Genomic DNA, 18,306 nt, shown 5'->3' on the forward strand with positions numbered 1-18,306 from the left:
GGCGCTACCCACGACCCATCAGGAGCAAGGACACAACGGCCGTGACTCGGATGGCGGAAGCTGGATTCAAACCAGGAACCATCTGAGCCGCCCCATTGGGACCAAAGGTTATGCTGTAAACAAAATATTTTGAACTAACTTAATTGGGCAGCTTTTCTGACTTATTAACTGATGTAACTCAAATGTTCCAAACCAAAATATACCTTTTAAAGAGTCGGAGAGCAGAGAAACAGCACTTTTAATTCGAATGCTTTTAGTTTTGATTGTTGCTTTATTTTAATGCTAGAGCCGTGTCTTTACACCAGTGCTCCCTTGCAACAAACTAAGACTCATCTTTCATGCGGTCTTTCAAGGGTCGGCTGATTGCTTTCTCACAAATGAACTGTACTCGCACAGCAAGCGCACCAGAGTTCAATTGAAGTGACCATTGCAAATGTGAGCACACCCCTAAATGTCAAGGGTGAAGTTCAAACTTGTGTTGTTGTTGTGATACTTTTGGGTGGAGTAAAACATGCTGCTCAGATGATTGTCAACACATATTCTTAATCATGTCATAATTAATTAAAAAAACACAACATTAACCACAGTAGTAGAGTCAGCAAGATGTTTTTTAAATAAATTGCCATTGAAACAGAAGTCTGCAGTCTTGATTTGCAGATACAGTATAACTAATTAAATACTTACCCTAACAGTGTTGTTTTGGTATTCATGCAATATGTACTACAAATTTTGTATTGCAAACATTTTTCTGCCAGTGGTTAAGAATATAGAAATGATCACAGTGAGTGGGTGCATTTACTGTAGTTAGTATGGTAGAATCAAGGTTAATAATGCCATGTTTTCATTTTGAGGCTCGCTTTGCCTTGAACAGCAAGCCACTGTGTGCATGTTTTTTTGCTGTGTAACAAGAACAAAGCTGGGCAAATATTTTGACTGGGGGGACACATCCAGATAAAAAATGTGTCTGGGAGGCCAATGTGTATAAATGAGATATGCACATTTATCTGTAAAAATCTGCTGTACAGTATGTGTGTTTGGGTCCCAGGGTCTATTATCAAAAGTCACAATGTCCGATGGAGTTCTAAAAAAGTTATGACAGACCACCTCAAAAAAACGGAATGGAATTTTACATTTTTTTACTGAATGAGACACCCAAAATATACATGAAAATAAAGAAAGTGGGATTTACAATAGCTATGAACGATAAAACACTGAATATTAACAACATATGAACATCGCTCCTCTTACTTCTCAGAACAGCTCTTGATAGTTGTGTATCTTTTACAATCAAGTAAAACACAACAACAATGTAACAAACAGCAAAATATGAATGCAAAGTGTAATAGACACCTACAATATGATATATTATCACTTTTATGTAGAAAATATGTTGTACAAATTTGATTCTGCATCTGTTCCTGACACATGCGTTTCTGGCTGGCTGCTCTGAAAACAAACCCCGCCCACTCTGGTTTAATTGTTCCTCATCTGAGCTGCTGTGACCGTACGTAGATTACCGTAAGAACTCAAAAGTGAAATACTTTCTATATTTCAAGACATATAGGATAGAAAGAAGAGGGGGAAAAGAAGACTGGGGGGGGGGGGGGAGACGATGACAAGACAATTATTTATATATATATATATATCCATCCATTTTCTACCGCTTGTCCCGTTTTATATATATATATATATATATACATATATATATATATATATATATATATATATATATATATATATACATATACATATATATATATATATATATATATATATATATATATATATATATATATATATATATATATATATAGCGGTAAAAAATGGATGGAGATATATATATATATATACTGTTTATACATATACAGTACATGTGTGTATGTGTATACATTCAGTACAGGCCAAAGGTTTGGACACACCTCATTCAATGCGTTTTCTTTATTTTCATGACTATTTTCATTGTAGATTGCCACTGAAGGCATCAAAACTATGACACCTGTGAAGTGAAAACCATTTCAGGTGACTACCTCTTGAAGCTCATCGAGAGAATGCCAAGAGTGTGCAAAGCAGTAATCAGAACAAAGGGTGGTTATTTTGAAGAAAGTAGAATATAAAACATGTTTTTAGTTATTTCACCTTTTTTTGTTAAGTACATAACTCCACATGTGTTCATTCATAGTTTAGATGCCTTCAGTGACAATCTACAATGTAAATAGTCATGAAAATAAAGAAAACACATTGAATGAGAAGGTGTGTCCAAACTTTTGGCCTGTACTGTATATAAATATACGTGTGTGTATGTGTATATATACTGTATGTGTATGAGAGGTTTAAAGTAAACCTGAAAAGTGAATCAAAATTAAAAAAAATCATACTTTAAACAATTATATTTCCATCCATCCATTTTCTACCACTTGTCCCTTCGAGCGGAAGGCGGTGTATACCTAGATAAGTCGCCATCTCATCACAGGGTCAGCACAGATAGACAGACAACATTCACACTCACATTCACACATATGTAAAAAATATTTTTAATTAAAAACAAGTTAATCCAATTGCTGCTAATTTCTATTTACTCTGACTCAATTTCTAGTCCAGTTGCCAGTCGATCGACATGCGTGTGCGAGTGGGTGAATGCAGACGCTAAATTTGCATGTGCAACAATGTCTCCCAAACAAACAACTGGGACTTGGTTCTCATCGTTCACTTTAAAGAGCCGTTCTAAGGACTTGATTAGTTTGTTAACGTCACATCTCTACTTTTACACAAGTCAATACTGTCCTAAAATACAGATTTTTCTTGACTCATCATTCAAATCCCTAAATGACATTTAGGAAATGTGATAATGTGACTTCCCAAAATGTCATTTTAAACACATTTATAATTTTTGTAATATAATGCTTTAATATGATATCAAATGTTACAAATCAACTTACCATGTTTCTTGAAGGAGTAAGCTACAGAAATAATGCTTATATATTGTAGCGTCCCGGAAGAGTTGGTGCTGCAGGGAATTCTGGGAATTTGTTCTATTTGTTCTGTTGTGTTTCTGTTTGTCATTGTTGTTTAGTATGGTTTCACTATATGGCACAGGTTTATGACAGTGTTGGTGTTGTTTATACAGTCACCCTTAGTGTGACATGTATGGCTGTTGACTAAATATGCCCTTCATATGGTATGGTGAGATAATAAGTAATATGAGCATTTAGTTGGTAATTATTTATCAAAGAGATAGAACTTCTTGTCATTTCAAACGTAAAACCAATATTATCCCGCCCACCGCTTCAATATGTAAGTCCAAACGTGACAAAATTGTCACAATAGCAAAAACACTAATTGTCAGTAAATTTCCATGTTTTAATTAGTTTTGATGTATATACATTATCATCATTATTATTATCACATGTGGTATTAAACCCCAAAAAACCCAAATCCAAGATAAGCCCCGGATGTCCTGCAGTCCTAAATCCGCCCCTGCCCGTGCAGATGTTGTTAAATGAAATCTACTCCACACTCGTGCTTTCCCTCTTCCTCCACAAAGAAAGGTTGTTGACAGACGACACGCCAACTGTCTCCTACACCAAACGTTTCACTTCATGACTTTGGAATTACTATGCGGTGTTTCGTGAGGATTTTGCTGTTATTCCTGTGCCTGGTCGTCATTGGCGACTGTCGGAGACAAAAAAGCAGAAAAAAACGATGGTCGACGGAAAATCACAGTTTGGGCACGTAAGTGTGGAAAGTTTATTGATGTTTTTAAAGGTGTATTTTCATTTTACTTTTGTCACTTTATTATAATATAGGGATATTTAAGGTTATATTGTGTGTATTTTTGGCTATACTACAGGCATAATCTGGCCCGCCACATGATTTTACATGGTCCGCGAAAGCCTGGAAATAATATGCGTTAATAAAATGCTTAATATTTTCTTACTAAATATATACTAAAATCATGTATTGCATGCAATTGCATATCTTTTAAAATTCAATATTATCAAAATAATATATAATCATGTATTCCAAAAATATTTTTTGTTAAAATATAGATAAATACTGTACTTAAATATCTGATTGTCTTATGATTTCAAAACAAATGATCAATTAAATTGTAGACTGTAAAATTGACAATAGATTTTACGTTGTTTTTTTTAACTGTAAAATCAACTTTGGTAAAGTTTTTTTCCATATACAGTAAAACAAAAACATTAAAACAAAACAAAAAAAAAAACATTAAAACAAGATTTCAAGGTAAAAAAAAACAACTGGCAGCTCTGTTGCTTGAATTTTAACGCTAAAAACAGTGGTATTGTTTTTCCATTGCATTCCATTTATTAAATTTTTTGATATGCTGTAAAAAAACAACAACACTGCTTTTACTGTAAAATTCTGGTGACTGAGCTTTCAAAGTAAAATGTAAAACATTTTTTGCAGCTTATGTAAAAAATATATTGTTAATGTATTATATATACATGTATATTCATGTATTACTCATTTTTAAAATCGGCCCTCTGAGGGCAACCATAACTGCGATGTGGCCCTCAATTAAAAACGAGTTTGACACCCCTGGCACAAATAGGCATGTATGCATATATTATAGAAAACAAAAATAATACATGTTTTGTTATGAATTAAAACAGCAAATATAAAAGTAATCCAAACATTTCCTTTTTTATATTAATCTTGCGTATTAGTTATGTTATAATATATCATTCATGACTTTTAAATTTAAATTATTAAATTGCAGCTGTAATTTGTACTAAAATCATTTAATGTATTCTATTTTATATGTAATTAGTGTAATATATGAACATTATATACATTACTGTATATGTACGGTATAGCGATTTAAAAAAAAGTATTTAATTTGATATCACTCAATTTGTATCCACATCAAATTAAAATATATTTTATTGAATATTTTACATTTCAAAATAATTGTTCCTGTTCTTTTTAATAACATGATGTTTAAGATAGTTTTAATTCATTATTCAATGTAACTTTGTTTTGTAATGTTAGGATATTATATGTGTGTATTTTATACAGTATGTCCAGTCGGATAAGACAGGGGTGTCAAACTCATTTTAGCTCAGGAGCCGCATGGAGGAAAATCCATTACCAAGTGGGCTGGACTTATAAATTCATGGCATGAGAACTTAAAAATTAAGACAACTTCAGATTGTTTTCTTTGTTTTACTTTGTCCAAAAATAGAACAAGCGCATTGTGAAAAAGTACAAATCCCAAATAATCTTCTTGACAAAACAGGTCAAGTTAATTTTGAGGCAAACATTGGTGCAGTTTCAAAAACACCATGAAGAACACAATGACCTTAGACTGTCTAAGTGTATCTACAAAACCTTCAAACTTTAAGTCTGTCATGTCTGTTTATCATGTTTGCGTTTTGGCCATGTGCTGTTTTTTGGACACTTTCTTAGTTCCTGGTTTCACTTCCTTGTTTGTTTGTTTCCATGGTTACTCATTAGTTTTCACCTGTCACGTCACGCACCTGTTTTACGTTTTGAGTCACGCACCTGTTTTCACCAATCAAGTCACTGTTATTTAAGTCTACCTTTGTTCTTCACTCGTGCTGCCTGCATTGTCTTTGTCACACCAGTTTATGTCTCTTGCTGACCAAGTAAGTTTTCCTAGTCCAGGCCATAGTTTTCTGCTAACTAGCAGCTTCTTTTGTGTTTTAGGCACGCTTGCCTTTTTGCTTAAATTTTTGTGTTTGTGATAGTTTGAGTGATTTATGTTAATAAATCCAAACTCACCTTCACACTGTCGTCCGGAGCCGTTTTTTGCGTTGGAAGAACCCCGCAGCAAGCTGCGACCCCCCCGTTTTGACAGAATGCAGGCAGCAGACGTTCTTCCGCAGACGGGCCATGACGAGGTGATGGAGACGCGCTGGCGAAGATGTAGGCCAGCCAGAAAGGCTTCTTTTCGCCAGCATGGCGCGTCGTTCCCTCAGGATCCTCCTCCGGACAACAAGTTTCCCCAACCAGCCCTGTCTTCCTCGCCGCCGCAGGAGACCCGCGCTGATGACGTCATCCCGCCCACTGGTGATGACGTCAGAGACCAAGATTTTTTTTTAGATTCCATTTACGCCCTCTGTCAGCCGCCCACTAAGGACTTTGTTTCAAAAAATAATCCTTTTGAGAAATTTTTTTCAAAATTTAGATTTTTTCAGACCCAGTCTAAAGTGGGGGTGGTGAATAGACATTGTGGACAATTTAATGGGGAGGATTCTGCCCCCCTCCTGACCTCCCTCCACCCACCCCAAAAAACGGTTCCAGACGGGGAGCGCGTCTGGTATCCGCTCCTTGAGGGGGGGGCTGGGACCGGGAGCTGTGTTGGTGGGGTGGCTCAGCTGCACCCAACCAGGCAGCAACCTCCATCCCGGCCGCCACCACCAGTCCGTCACCATGCCAAGCCACAGCCCCCAGCTAGGCCACCTGCACCACGTCAAGTTCCACGCGGCCAAGCTCCGGTACCAACTCCACGCGGCCAAGCTCCGGTACCGGCTCCACGCTGCCAAGCTCCGGTTCCGGCTGCACGCTGCCAAGCTCCGGTTCCGGCTCCACGCTGCCAAGCTCCGGTTCCGGCTCCACGCTGCCAAGTTCCGGCTCCACGCTGCCAAGCTCCGGTTCCGGCCCCACGCTGCCAAGCTCCGGTTCCGGCTCCACGCTGCCAAACTCCGGTTCCAGCTCCACGCTGCCAAGCTCCGGTACTAGACCCACGCCAAGACCAAGACCCACGCCAAGACCAAGACCCACGCCAAGACCAAGACCAAGACCCACGCCAAGACCAAGACTGCCAAGACCAAGACTGCCAAGACCACCAAGACCAAGACGGCCAAGACTGCCAAGACCAAGACGACCAAGACTACCAAGACCAAGACTACCAAGACTGCCAAGACCAACACCAAGACCCACGCTGCCAAGACCAAGACCCACGCTGCCAAGACCAAGACCCACGCCGCCAAGACCAAGACCCACGCCGCCAAGACCAAGACCCACGCCGCCAAGACCAAGACCCAAGCGGCCAAGACCGCCCATGCCAGGACCAAGACCAAGACCCCCCACGCCAAGCTTCGCCGCCTGACGCACCACGCCAAGCTTCGCCGCCTGCCACAACAACGTGCCCACCTCCTCGTCGGCCATTGATGTGGCCATTCCATGGGCGTCCGCCACGCCAGGTGCGCCGACCTCCTCGTCGGCCACGAATGTGGCCATTCCCAGGTCGCCCACCTCGTCAGGTTCAGCGGCGGTCGACGCGTCGCCGCCACATGACCATGCCTTGGTGGATCCGGGGCCACTTGGCCTGGCGACCCACCGCCATGTCCCCCTCCCGCCCTCCCATGACTCTTGATCCTGTTTTTTGTTTTTGGACATCTGGGATCTGTCCGTAAGGGGGGGGTTCTGTCATGTCTGTTTATCATGTTTGCGTTTTGGCCATGTGCTGTTTTTTGGACACTTTCTTAGTTCCTGGTTTCACTTCCTTGTTTGTTTGTTTCCATGGTTACTCATTAGTTTTCACCTGTCACGTCACGCACCTGTTTTACGTTTTGAGTCACGCACCTGTTTTCACCAATCAAGTCACTGTTATTTAAGTCTACCTTTGTTCTTCACTCGTGCTGCCTGCATTGTCTTTGTCACACCAGTTTATGTCTCTTGCTGACCAAGTAAGTTTTCCTAGTCCAGGCCATAGTTTTCTGCTAACTAGCAGCTTCTTTTGTGTTTTAGGCACGCTTGCCTTTTTGCTTAAATTTTTGTGTTTGTGATAGTTTGAGTGATTTATGTTAATAAATCCAAACTCACCTTCACACTGTCGTCCGGAGCCGTTTTTTGCGTTGGAAGAACCCCGCAGCAAGCTGCGACCCCCCCGTTTTGACAAGTCACAGCCTATTTGGGATTGAACCAAATAAATAATAAATAGATAAAAAGTATTCTATTGTGGGGGACGGCGTGGCGCAGTTGGTAGAGTGGCCGTGCCAGCAACCTGAGGGTTCCTGATTCAATCCCCTCGTCACGTCCATTGTGTCCTTGAGCAAGACACTTCCCCCTTGCTCCTGATAGGTCGTGGTTAGGGTCTTGCATGGCAGCTCCCGCCATGTGGGAATGTGTGTGTGAATGTGGAAATAGTGTCAATGCGCTTTGAAGGTAGAAAAGCGCTATACAAGTATAACCCATTTTAATGTAGGTATGAAATACCTCATTTATTTCCACATATTAATCATGTGCTAACTCAACAAACCATACAGATGGAGTTAGAAACTAGTCAGAGACTTGAGTTACTCTTTGTGTTCACTTTTCTCATTTTTGACGGAGACATTTTGGGGCAATGAGTGTGACAAATAAGTTCGAAGCAGGTTTTACGTTTCATTGGTGTCGAGGGGGAGGAGCCGTAGCCACGCTTTACCGTGTACCTCTTGTTTGGCCCCGGTATAAACAGTTTACTTGCCTAAAAGAATTGCTAGTGTGACATCCAGTGGACAAAACAGTTTCTTTCATTGAAAAACTTCAGCTAATTTCTATACTCCGCAAACTCATCTCGCGGGCCGGATAAAACCTGTTTGCGGGCCTCATCCGGTCCGCAGGCCATACGCTTGACACCCTTGGATTACAGTTTTTTCCATTTGCTTACACACAATTTTACTAACTGTGTGTCTTTTTTCGAAAGGATTTACACACTTTTCCAAACACCACATTCAATTTTCTTGATTCCTAGATTATTTGCAAAATGACACACTTCGTCAAAACATATGCCCATTCATCAAACTAAAGCAAGCATTTGTAAAAATGCAGTTTTATTGTCATCTCAGTCACACAGACTTCAAATGATAACACACTATTGGAGTGAGTTACCCAGAACAGTGATAAATACACAACACATTTGTAAAAAACCCTATTTTACATTGTGACATTTTCAAACATTTTCACGTTTGGGGCATTTTTCCCGACCCTTTTAGCATATGTGATGAATGATTAACCGGTATAGCTCGGTTGGTAGAGTGGCCGTGCCAGCAACTTGAGGGTTGCAGGTTCAATTCCCGCTTCCGCCATCCTAGTCACTGCCGTTGTGTCCTTGGGCAAGACACTTTACCCACCTGCTCCCAGTGCCACCCACACTGGTTTAAATGTAACTTAGATATTGGGTTTCACAATGTAAAGCGCTTTGAGTCACTTGAGAAAAAGCGCTATATAAATGTAATTCACTTCACTTCACATTACTATAACTTGACAAAATATATTGGCAAATCCACAGCAATCGTCATTGTTTACTTTGAAGTGGGCCTATATGTAAGGACCTAAAGAGAAAGTAAAAATAGCCTGTAATCTTTTCAAGAACTACTCAAAAATGATGCGGCAAACTGCAAATATTTATTTTTTACCACAGTCAGGTATAGTAACATATCACAGTAGTCAACATGCAGTACAAATTAAAATCTGAGACAAATAAAAAGGTTTGAAAAGAAATCTGGAGTTAAATAAAAATTACAGCAGAGATAAAGATGTGTGTGTCACAATCCTAGTGTGTGTAAAGTGTGAAAATGTGTGTATCACAATCGTTATCTGTGTGCAAGATGTGAAGATGTGTGTATCACAATCCTTATATGTGTGCAAGATGGGAAGGTGTGTGTAAAGCAATGTGTGTAATATTTTGCAAAAACGTTGAAGCAGAGTCTATGCCCAATATTAGGCAAATCTGCACAATGGTTTTGTTCACTGTGTGTAGACTTTGTTAACTGTGTGAACATGTAAAATTTTGTGTGTAAGCAATTGGAAAAAACTGCAAATGGTGCTCCGATTGGTGTCTAACAGTAGCAGACCCTGAGAGGTTTGGTATGCACACTGAAAGAGTACACAATTAAATCAGTGCTTCCTGTCTGTTTTGATAGTCCAAAGTCAAAGAAGGCTGCAGATGGAACCAAAAATCGGAAGGTGAAGAGCACCCACCTTCTGCAGATTGATGATCATGACTTCACCATGAGACCTGCATTTGCAGGTAAATTGTCCAATGACCGATGACCCTGCTGATTCATGACATGAACTGGTGCTAGATATATTTAGTCCACTGAATGATCTTCATTTTCTGTCAGCTCCGGTTTTTGAGAGGATGCACTTAACAATAAATGTGCACAGTTCTGGTAATAAAATGTAAAGCACAATTTTCTTGCTTAAAATTGAGATCCAAATTGGAACAAAAAAGGTAAATGAAGCAAAATAAACATCCAACTGGCATGGGGTAGAGCAATGCAAGTTTCTGGTCCTGTATACTGCAATTGACTTAACCTTTTTTTTTGGCAAGAACACAAACCTGTTAACATCTTCAATAGGTTGATACTTGATTTTTTTAACCTAATTCATTGAGTTTGTAATTTGACCTTCAATTGATGACCATGATCAGGATAAAACACAGGACAAATATTTTACTCCAAAAAATATTTGTATCAACAAAGGTGAGAAATTTTACAATCTATAAACACAGCATTATAAGACAATATTACAACATCCATCAATTTTCTTACGCTTCTTGGGGTCGGGGCGCGAGGGCAGCAGATAGTCTGAAGGTGCGATCACCGTCTCTGGCCATCCAAGTCACTGCCATTGTGTCGTTGGGCAAGACACTTCACCCTTACTCCCAGTGCCGCTCACACTGGTGAATGAATGATAGGTGATGGTTGGAGGGGCCGTAGGCGCAAATTGGCAGCCACGTTTCCGTCAGTCTAACCCAGGGCAGCTGTGGCTACACATGTAGTTTACCACCACCTTTTAGTGAATAATGGGTTCTCACTTCTCTGTGAGTGTCTAGTCTATAGAAAAGCACTATATAAATGTAATCCATTATTATTATTATTATTATAGAAGCCCTCTTCACTGTACTTCATCCTGCTCCTCCCGAGGATCCCGAAGCATTACCAGGACATTTGGGAGACCGGTCTCTCCCTCGTGTCCTGGGTCTACCCAGGTCAGACGTGTACTGAATACCTCCCCAGAGAGGCATCCTAGGGGCATCCCCCCGCCACCTCATCTAGCTCCTCTTGATGTGGAAGAGCAGTGACTACTCTGAGCTCCTCTCAAATGACAGAGCTTCTCACCCTATCTCTAAGGGAGAGCCCCTCAGTACCCGCGATCTTGCCCTTTCAATCACAACTCAATGCTCATGACCATAGGTGAAGATACAAACAAAGATCGCCCGGCAAATTGAGAGCTTTCCCCTCCAGCTCAGCTCCCTCTTTACGACAACGGACCAATGCAGCACCACTCAAACTGTCTCATGATCTATTCTTCCCTCACTTGTCGTGAACTGGCCCTGAGGTATTTGAACTTCTCTACTTGGGGAAGGATCTTGTTCCAAAACCGGGGATGGCACTCCACACTTTTCTGAGTCATAACCATGGACTCTGACTTAGAGGTGCTGATATTCTCATACCATTCGCTTCAGTGAGATCTGAAAAAAACGGCCAAATTAAGTCAGCAGGACCACATCATCTGCAAAAAGGAGATACCTAATCCTGCAGCCACCAAAGCACCTCAATGCCCTGACTGCACCTATAAATTCTGTCCATAAAGGATATGAACAGAATCTGTGACAAAGAGCACAGACCTTACTAGAAAAAAGCCTGAATTACCAAGCTCTGACACCAATCATAAAGAGAGCAGACCGCCACAATCTAGTCACAATCTGTCCCAATATTTTCACCCCCCACAGGACTTCCTAAGGGACACAATCAATGCCTTCTCCACAGAGATCAAGGTAGGGCAAATTTCCATGCACCCTCAAGGACTGTGCCAAGAGTATAGAGCTGGTCCACCGTTCCATGACCAGGAGGAAACCCACACTGCTCTTCTTCAATCAGAGGTAGCCGTACAACGTTGGTCATCCTACTAATGAGTCCACACCTCCTCTCTAGTACACCTGAATTGACCTTACCAGGAAAGCTGAGTATGACCCCATGATACTTGGAACATACCATATGGTCCCCTCTCTTAAAGAGAGCAAAAACCACCACGGTCTGCCAGTTCAGAGGCACTGCTAACTCCTGTCAACCAAGACAGCCCCACAGCATCCTGAGCCTGAGCATCCAGGCGGATCATCCACCTTTTATCTATATTGGCAACCTCAGCCTCAGAGATTGCAGAGTGCCCATGAACTGCTTCTTCATAGGAAGATGTAGGTGGGATTGAGGGGGTCTTCATATTCCTTCTACCAATTCACTACACCTCAAATTGAAGTCAGCACGTCACCTTACAAGGTGTTGACAGCGCACTGCATTCCCTTCCTGAGACTGCAGATGGTGGTCCAGAATTTATTGAAAGCCGTCCAGAAGTAATTCTCCATGGCTTCCACAAACTCCTCCCATGTCTGAGTTTTTTGGCCTATCGATACCTGGCCGCTGCTTACGGTACCATATTGTACAAAAAATACCATATTGGATTCCTTCGTCAGCTAGACGGCATCCCTCACTGCTGGTCTCCACCAGCGAGTTCTGGGATTATTGCCACGACAGGAACCAACCACCTTGTGGCCACAGCTCCAATCGGACAATCGAGGCACGGAACACTCGGACTCAACCCACTGCCTCCCTAAGAACATGTTTGAAGCTCTTCCGGAGTTAGGAATTGAAACTCTTTCTGACGGGAGATCCTGCCAGATATTTACAGCAGACCCTCACAAGATGTTTGGGCCTGCCAGGTCTTACCGGCACCCTTTCCCACATTAGAGCCAGCTCACCACAGGTGGTTATCGATTTTAAGTTGTGCCTCTCTCTTCACACAAGTGTTCAAGCTGTGGGACAACAAGTTCTATGACACAGCCACAAAGTCAATCATTGATTCAGGGTGCTTGAACATGGTGTTTGTTATGGACAGTTTCTGGCGAACAGTATCAAAACACCACTTGGGTTCAAATCCGAGTGGCTGTTCCTCCCAATCATGCCTCTCCAAGTCTTACTGTTGTTGCCAATGTGAGCGTTGAAGTCCCCCGGCAGAACAAGGGAAACCTGAGGGAACACTCTTCAATACGCCCTCTTCGGCAGGTACTCTAAACTAGTGTTTGGCAAGAACAGTCAGGACCTGCCCCTCCACCCAGAGTCGAAGGGAGACTACCCTCTTGTCTACTGGGTTAAACTCCAATGGTATCAATCTCATGCTGATACCACCATTGGTATCAATTTGTTTGATTTTTAAAAATATCGATGTAATCATAGTAGTATCGACAAGATTCGCTCCTATCATTACAGTGGATGTTAGGTGTCGATCCACCCATGCCGTTTGTTTACATTGTGACGCCGGTGAGCTACGGTGTGTAGTCAAGCATGTTTAACTATTCCTCGTCCTGCAGGGATGATACTTGTAAGAATGGAGGCGAGGATTAGTGATTTTAGGGCTGGACTTTAGCCGCTAGCGAGCTAGCCATATCTTAAAGCACCTCTTCCTAAGGGCGTTTCAGTGTTATAGCTTCACCTTTATCGTTAGTTTTCAAGCCAAAATGCGTCCGTTCTCCCTCGCACACTGTGTTTGCTTGTAAGTACTCCGTGATTGTGCTTTGCCGAACATGCTCTTCTGCTCGTAAAACCACCGGAGAGGCGGTATAGTACCGAATATGATTCATTAGTATGTCATACTAATTGTGTCCAACACAATTGTAAATATAATAATAGTTGATGGTATACATATATTATTACAAATGTCATTAACCTTCCCATCGTCTGAGACCGTTTTGTTTTTTTAACAAATCACTGCATTTCTCCAGGTTACTGGTATTTGTGAGTGACAGCAAGAAAAGCTCTCACTCTCAGGGAGAATCTATATGCATCTAACATGTTTGTATCTTTGTCAAACACCTTAATACCATGCTAAAAAATATGTATGTATATAATCTACGTTATTAAGTATATCACCTCGCCTGCTGAAAAACTGTGTGCACCCCTGATCTATTGGACTGCACAAAATAATTAACTGTTTTAATCATCTTTCAACTTGAACGTACTGTCGAGTAAGCAAGCACGCCATGTTTTTGACTTCACTGATTTTTTTCTTTTTATTGTTATTATCTTTAAAGCCGAAAAAACAACAAAGAGTAAAATGAAAACAATTTATAATTTTTTCCAGAAATGTGATCCTAATTGTTGGTACAACAACTGTGAATATACGACACATTTTTTACACCATTTTCTTTCAAGGAGAAACATTTTATTATATTCAGGTCAATATGGTATTTCTGCGGAGTCAACATGTCAGCTGGCACTAAAACTTGAGTCTGGCACGTGATACGGGCCATATGGTGTGAGGAAGTGTAGGGAGGACACTGCTGACATCTGGTACTTGGCACAAGTTAAGCCCAATACGCACATCAACATAATCGGGCTGATTTTGCGCCCAAGTCAGCCTGATTCTGTTATGTCACTCAAGGTTACCTTGAGTCCTTGACCAATAATTTTTGTGCTGTTATGTGATTTCTTTACAAAACCCCATCACATCCCAACGCCCCTGATTATATCATAAATATTCAACCTGTTCAATAGTTACATGTATAGCTGTAATTGTCAAAACACAACAACAACAAAAAAAGCAATCGGAAAGCCAAGAAAGTCAGAAATGAGGACCTAATGGCAAATACACAAATGGTTACCTAATAATCTCTGAAACCCTGGTCTTGAAGGCTTTTTAAAAAAAAGGCATACCCAAAATAAAACAAATGTTTCTATGCATCTACAACACGGGTGTCAAACTCAAGGCCCGCCACATCAATTTGTGCGGCCCCCGAAAGCGTGGAAATAATATGTGTAAATAATATGTGTAAATAATGTACCTTATCTTTTCTTAATACATGTATTAGAAAAATTAATGTACTGTGTACAATTACATACATTTCCACTTTAATCATCTCTAATTATAAAACAAAATATTATATCATCATACATTTCAAAACAATGTTATTGTTCAAATAACGATAAATACATAAATATGTGCTTGATTTATGATTTCAAAGCAAGTAAAACAACAAACTGTAGTTCAATGTAGAAATTTTACAGTAACATTTTTTTTTACAGTAAAATCCACTTTCAATATAGAGTAATAATACACTATAAAACACAACAACCGTAGATTTTGCAGTATAAAAAATTTTGTGGTACCGTTTTTCCATTCCATTTAATTTCATTCCATGTATTTCATTTATTTTATATGCTGTAAAAAAACAAAATGCAAATATTACAGTGAAACTGTGGCGACTGAGCTGCCAGTTTTATACAGTACAAACTAAAGATTTGGTTGTTCAGCGTACGTAAAAAAAGACAGACAATTATACACATTTTCTTCGAATGTTGTATATATAACATTCATACTGTTATATATACAATATTCATACTGTATATTATTCACTGTTAAAAACGGCCCTCTGAGGGCAACCATAACTGCGATGTGGCTCTCAATGAAAACGAGTTTGACACGCCTGATCTACAAGGTCTACATGAGCTTGGTATCAAAGTAAAGAAGAGACTTTGACGTTACATACTGTACATCCACTACTGGATAGAAGAGTAAACCAAGCTGCTTGTTCAGTGAGTTTTAGTGGTAGAAAAATTATATTTGTGCCATGCGAAGAGCTATTTGTTAGCTTTCAAACAGTGAGGGCCGCCCCTTCTTATAGGCAGAACACACGCTGTGCGTACAGCCCCCTTTTGCATGAAGAAGCACATGTAAAATGTAAATTATTAGAATGACAGAAGGTTATATATGACATTTTAACGCAAACAAATTCCTGATTTGTTTTAGTATGACATGAATAAAAAAGTCTAAATTATTTTTGTAATCGGGAAGGGGGTCCCAAAATAAAATTCTGTCGAGAGAATTTAGCCTGCAAACCGAATTAAGGCCAGGGCTGACAGAACACCTGCTTTAGCAAACTGGTGGTTTAGCTGTACGTGCACTTGAATGGGCCAGACTTTTGAAATGGTCTGTAGTTTGTGAACTGGTGTTTGTCCCCAGGCTTATACATGAGTGCAACTTTTGCCATTTTCATTTGGTTTAAAAAGTCTAGTAGTAGGTGAGAACTCAACCCAAAGTTATGTTTGCTTCAAAATGCTGGGTTTTTAGAGGCCTGAAGTTTATCAGCTGATATCCAGAAGAAAAGTTCACTGCAGTGAGTATGACGGTGGTAACAGGTCAACTTCCTAAGGTTTTTCCAATCAGTCCCATCAATGTTGGAATGTTTGCTTTAAATCCGCGTTGGCTGACACTGAGTAACTTTTGTTTTTGAGTTTGTTTCATCTTTTGCTAAACAATTTTTAAATGATTTAGGAAAATTTGGGGAGTCGCAGAAAATGGTTTGTAGTTTGTGAACTGGTGTTTGTCCCCAGGCTGAGACATGAGTGCAACTTTTGCCATTTTCATTTGGTTTAAAAATGTACCATAAATTGCTGATGTGTGTTAATAATTTCTATATCAATTCTATTATAGTCCCTAGATGTTTTGGATTTGTTGACAATATGAATTATTCTGTCTTCTAGGGCTTGGTATCATGGAACCTTATAAATAATTCCAATTTGATTCATAAGGTTCTAAATTGATTCTAAATAGATTCTACACTTAAATATTGAAAATCACTCTAATTTGTTACAAAATACAAGTTTACTTAGTTTTTTCTTCATTATAAAAACTTTGGACAGTTTAAACTTCCTCCAAAGTTTCATCATTGCAATTTTAAAAAAGGAAAGGAATTGCAAGTATAAAAGTTTAATTCTATCGCAACATTGTTGCACTATTGTTTCTTCAAGTGCTGATTACAACCATTGAATGTGTAATCTAAAAAAAACAAAATCAGTGAACTTGGCACATTGTGTAAATCGTAAATAAAAACAGAATACAATGATTTGCAAATCCTTTTCAACCTATATTCAATTGAATAGACTGCAAAGACAAGATATTTAACGTTCGAACTGGAAAACGTTGTTATTTTTTTCAAATATTACCTCATTTGGAGTTTGATGCCTGAAACATGTTTCAAAAAAGCTGGTACAAGTGGCAAAAAAGACTGAGAAAGTTGAGGAATGCTCATCAAACACTTATTTGGAACATCCAACAGGTGAACAGGCTAATTGGGAATATGTGGGTGCCATGATTGGGTATAAAAGCAGCTTCCATGAAATGCTCAGTCGTTCACAAACAAGGATGGGGCGAGGGTCACCACTTTGTGAACAAATGCGTGAACAAATTGTCCAACAGTTTAAGAACAACATTTCTCAATGAGACCTAGCTGTCTCCTATTGAAAATGTGTGGCGCAATATGAAGCGTAAAATACGACAACGGAGACCCTGGACTGTTGAACCACTTAAACTGTACATCAAGCAAGAATGGGAAAGAATTCCACCTGAAAAGCTTCAAAAATTGGTCTCCTCAGTTCCCAAACGTTTACTGAGTGTTGTTAAAAGAAAAGGCCATGTAATACAGTGGTGAAAATGCACGTGTGCCAACGTTTTTGCAATGTGTTGCTGCCATTAAATTCTAAGTTAAAGATTATTTGCAAAAAAAAAATGTGAGTATTTTTTGTTAGCGTAGTCAGACGCGTAACACACAGCAAATTTACTGTAAAGGCACTTGTTTTTCTGGCGTCCTTTCTTTAGCAGTGATTACAAGTCCTTTAGTTACAAATATAATCAATACAACAGTTTCAGTCAAATGTTTAAATTCCATGATCATAACGTAAATCTTTGCCACCAGGTGACCATTATTGAGCAAAGGCTGTGAATATTTTACGTACATGTAATTTGTATTTTTTTATAAAAATATTTTTTAATTATAAGTGCAAAAACCTCTTCCAAAAAACAACTTTGTACATTGTCATTGTGTATAATTTTGTGGACAAAAATTTATTTATTCCATTTTGGAACATAGTAAAATGTGGAAAAAAGTGAAGCGCTATGAATACTTTCCGGATGTACTGTATGATCAATATTATGGGGTGCCGAATGTAGAAATTAAATCATATTTTGAATTTTTAGCTCACTTTTTTTTTTTTACTTTTAGCTAATTTTTCTCACATTTGAGGCAACAATTAAATGATGAAGTGAAATGTTCAATCTAAATGTTGAATATAAATATTGAATATAAATATCAAATATAAATCTACACTATATGCTAAATCTTATTGTAAATGTTATAGATATGAATTATACACATTAAATCTAGATATTAGTGTTGAATGAGTATCTAAATATTAAATAAAAATACAAATGTTAAATCTAATGTCTCGCCAAGTGTAAAGATAAATAAGAATCAGAATCAGAAATACTTTATTAATCCCC

General features: G+C 39.3%; 1 protein-coding gene across 2 annotated transcripts in view; it reads left to right on the forward strand.

Moving 5' to 3' along the window:
* The first annotated feature begins 3,490 nt into the window (after positions 1-3,490).
* The window catches only part of LOC133648385 (gamma-aminobutyric acid receptor subunit rho-2-like), a 56,348-nt gene continuing 41,532 nt past the window's right edge, over positions 3,491-18,306 (forward strand). For both annotated transcript variants that reach the window (XM_062044424.1, XM_062044423.1), the window contains exons 1-2: positions 3,491-3,729; positions 9,897-10,003. In XM_062044424.1, coding sequence (XP_061900408.1) covers positions 3,614-3,729; positions 9,897-10,003 — 223 coding nt within the window. In that variant the 5' untranslated portion in view covers positions 3,491-3,613. The remainder of the gene's footprint in view (positions 3,730-9,896; positions 10,004-18,306) is intronic.

This window comes from Entelurus aequoreus, linkage group LG04 (assembly GCF_033978785.1).
Source record: "Entelurus aequoreus isolate RoL-2023_Sb linkage group LG04, RoL_Eaeq_v1.1, whole genome shotgun sequence".
Lineage (NCBI taxonomy): Eukaryota > Metazoa > Chordata > Actinopteri > Syngnathiformes > Syngnathidae > Entelurus > Entelurus aequoreus.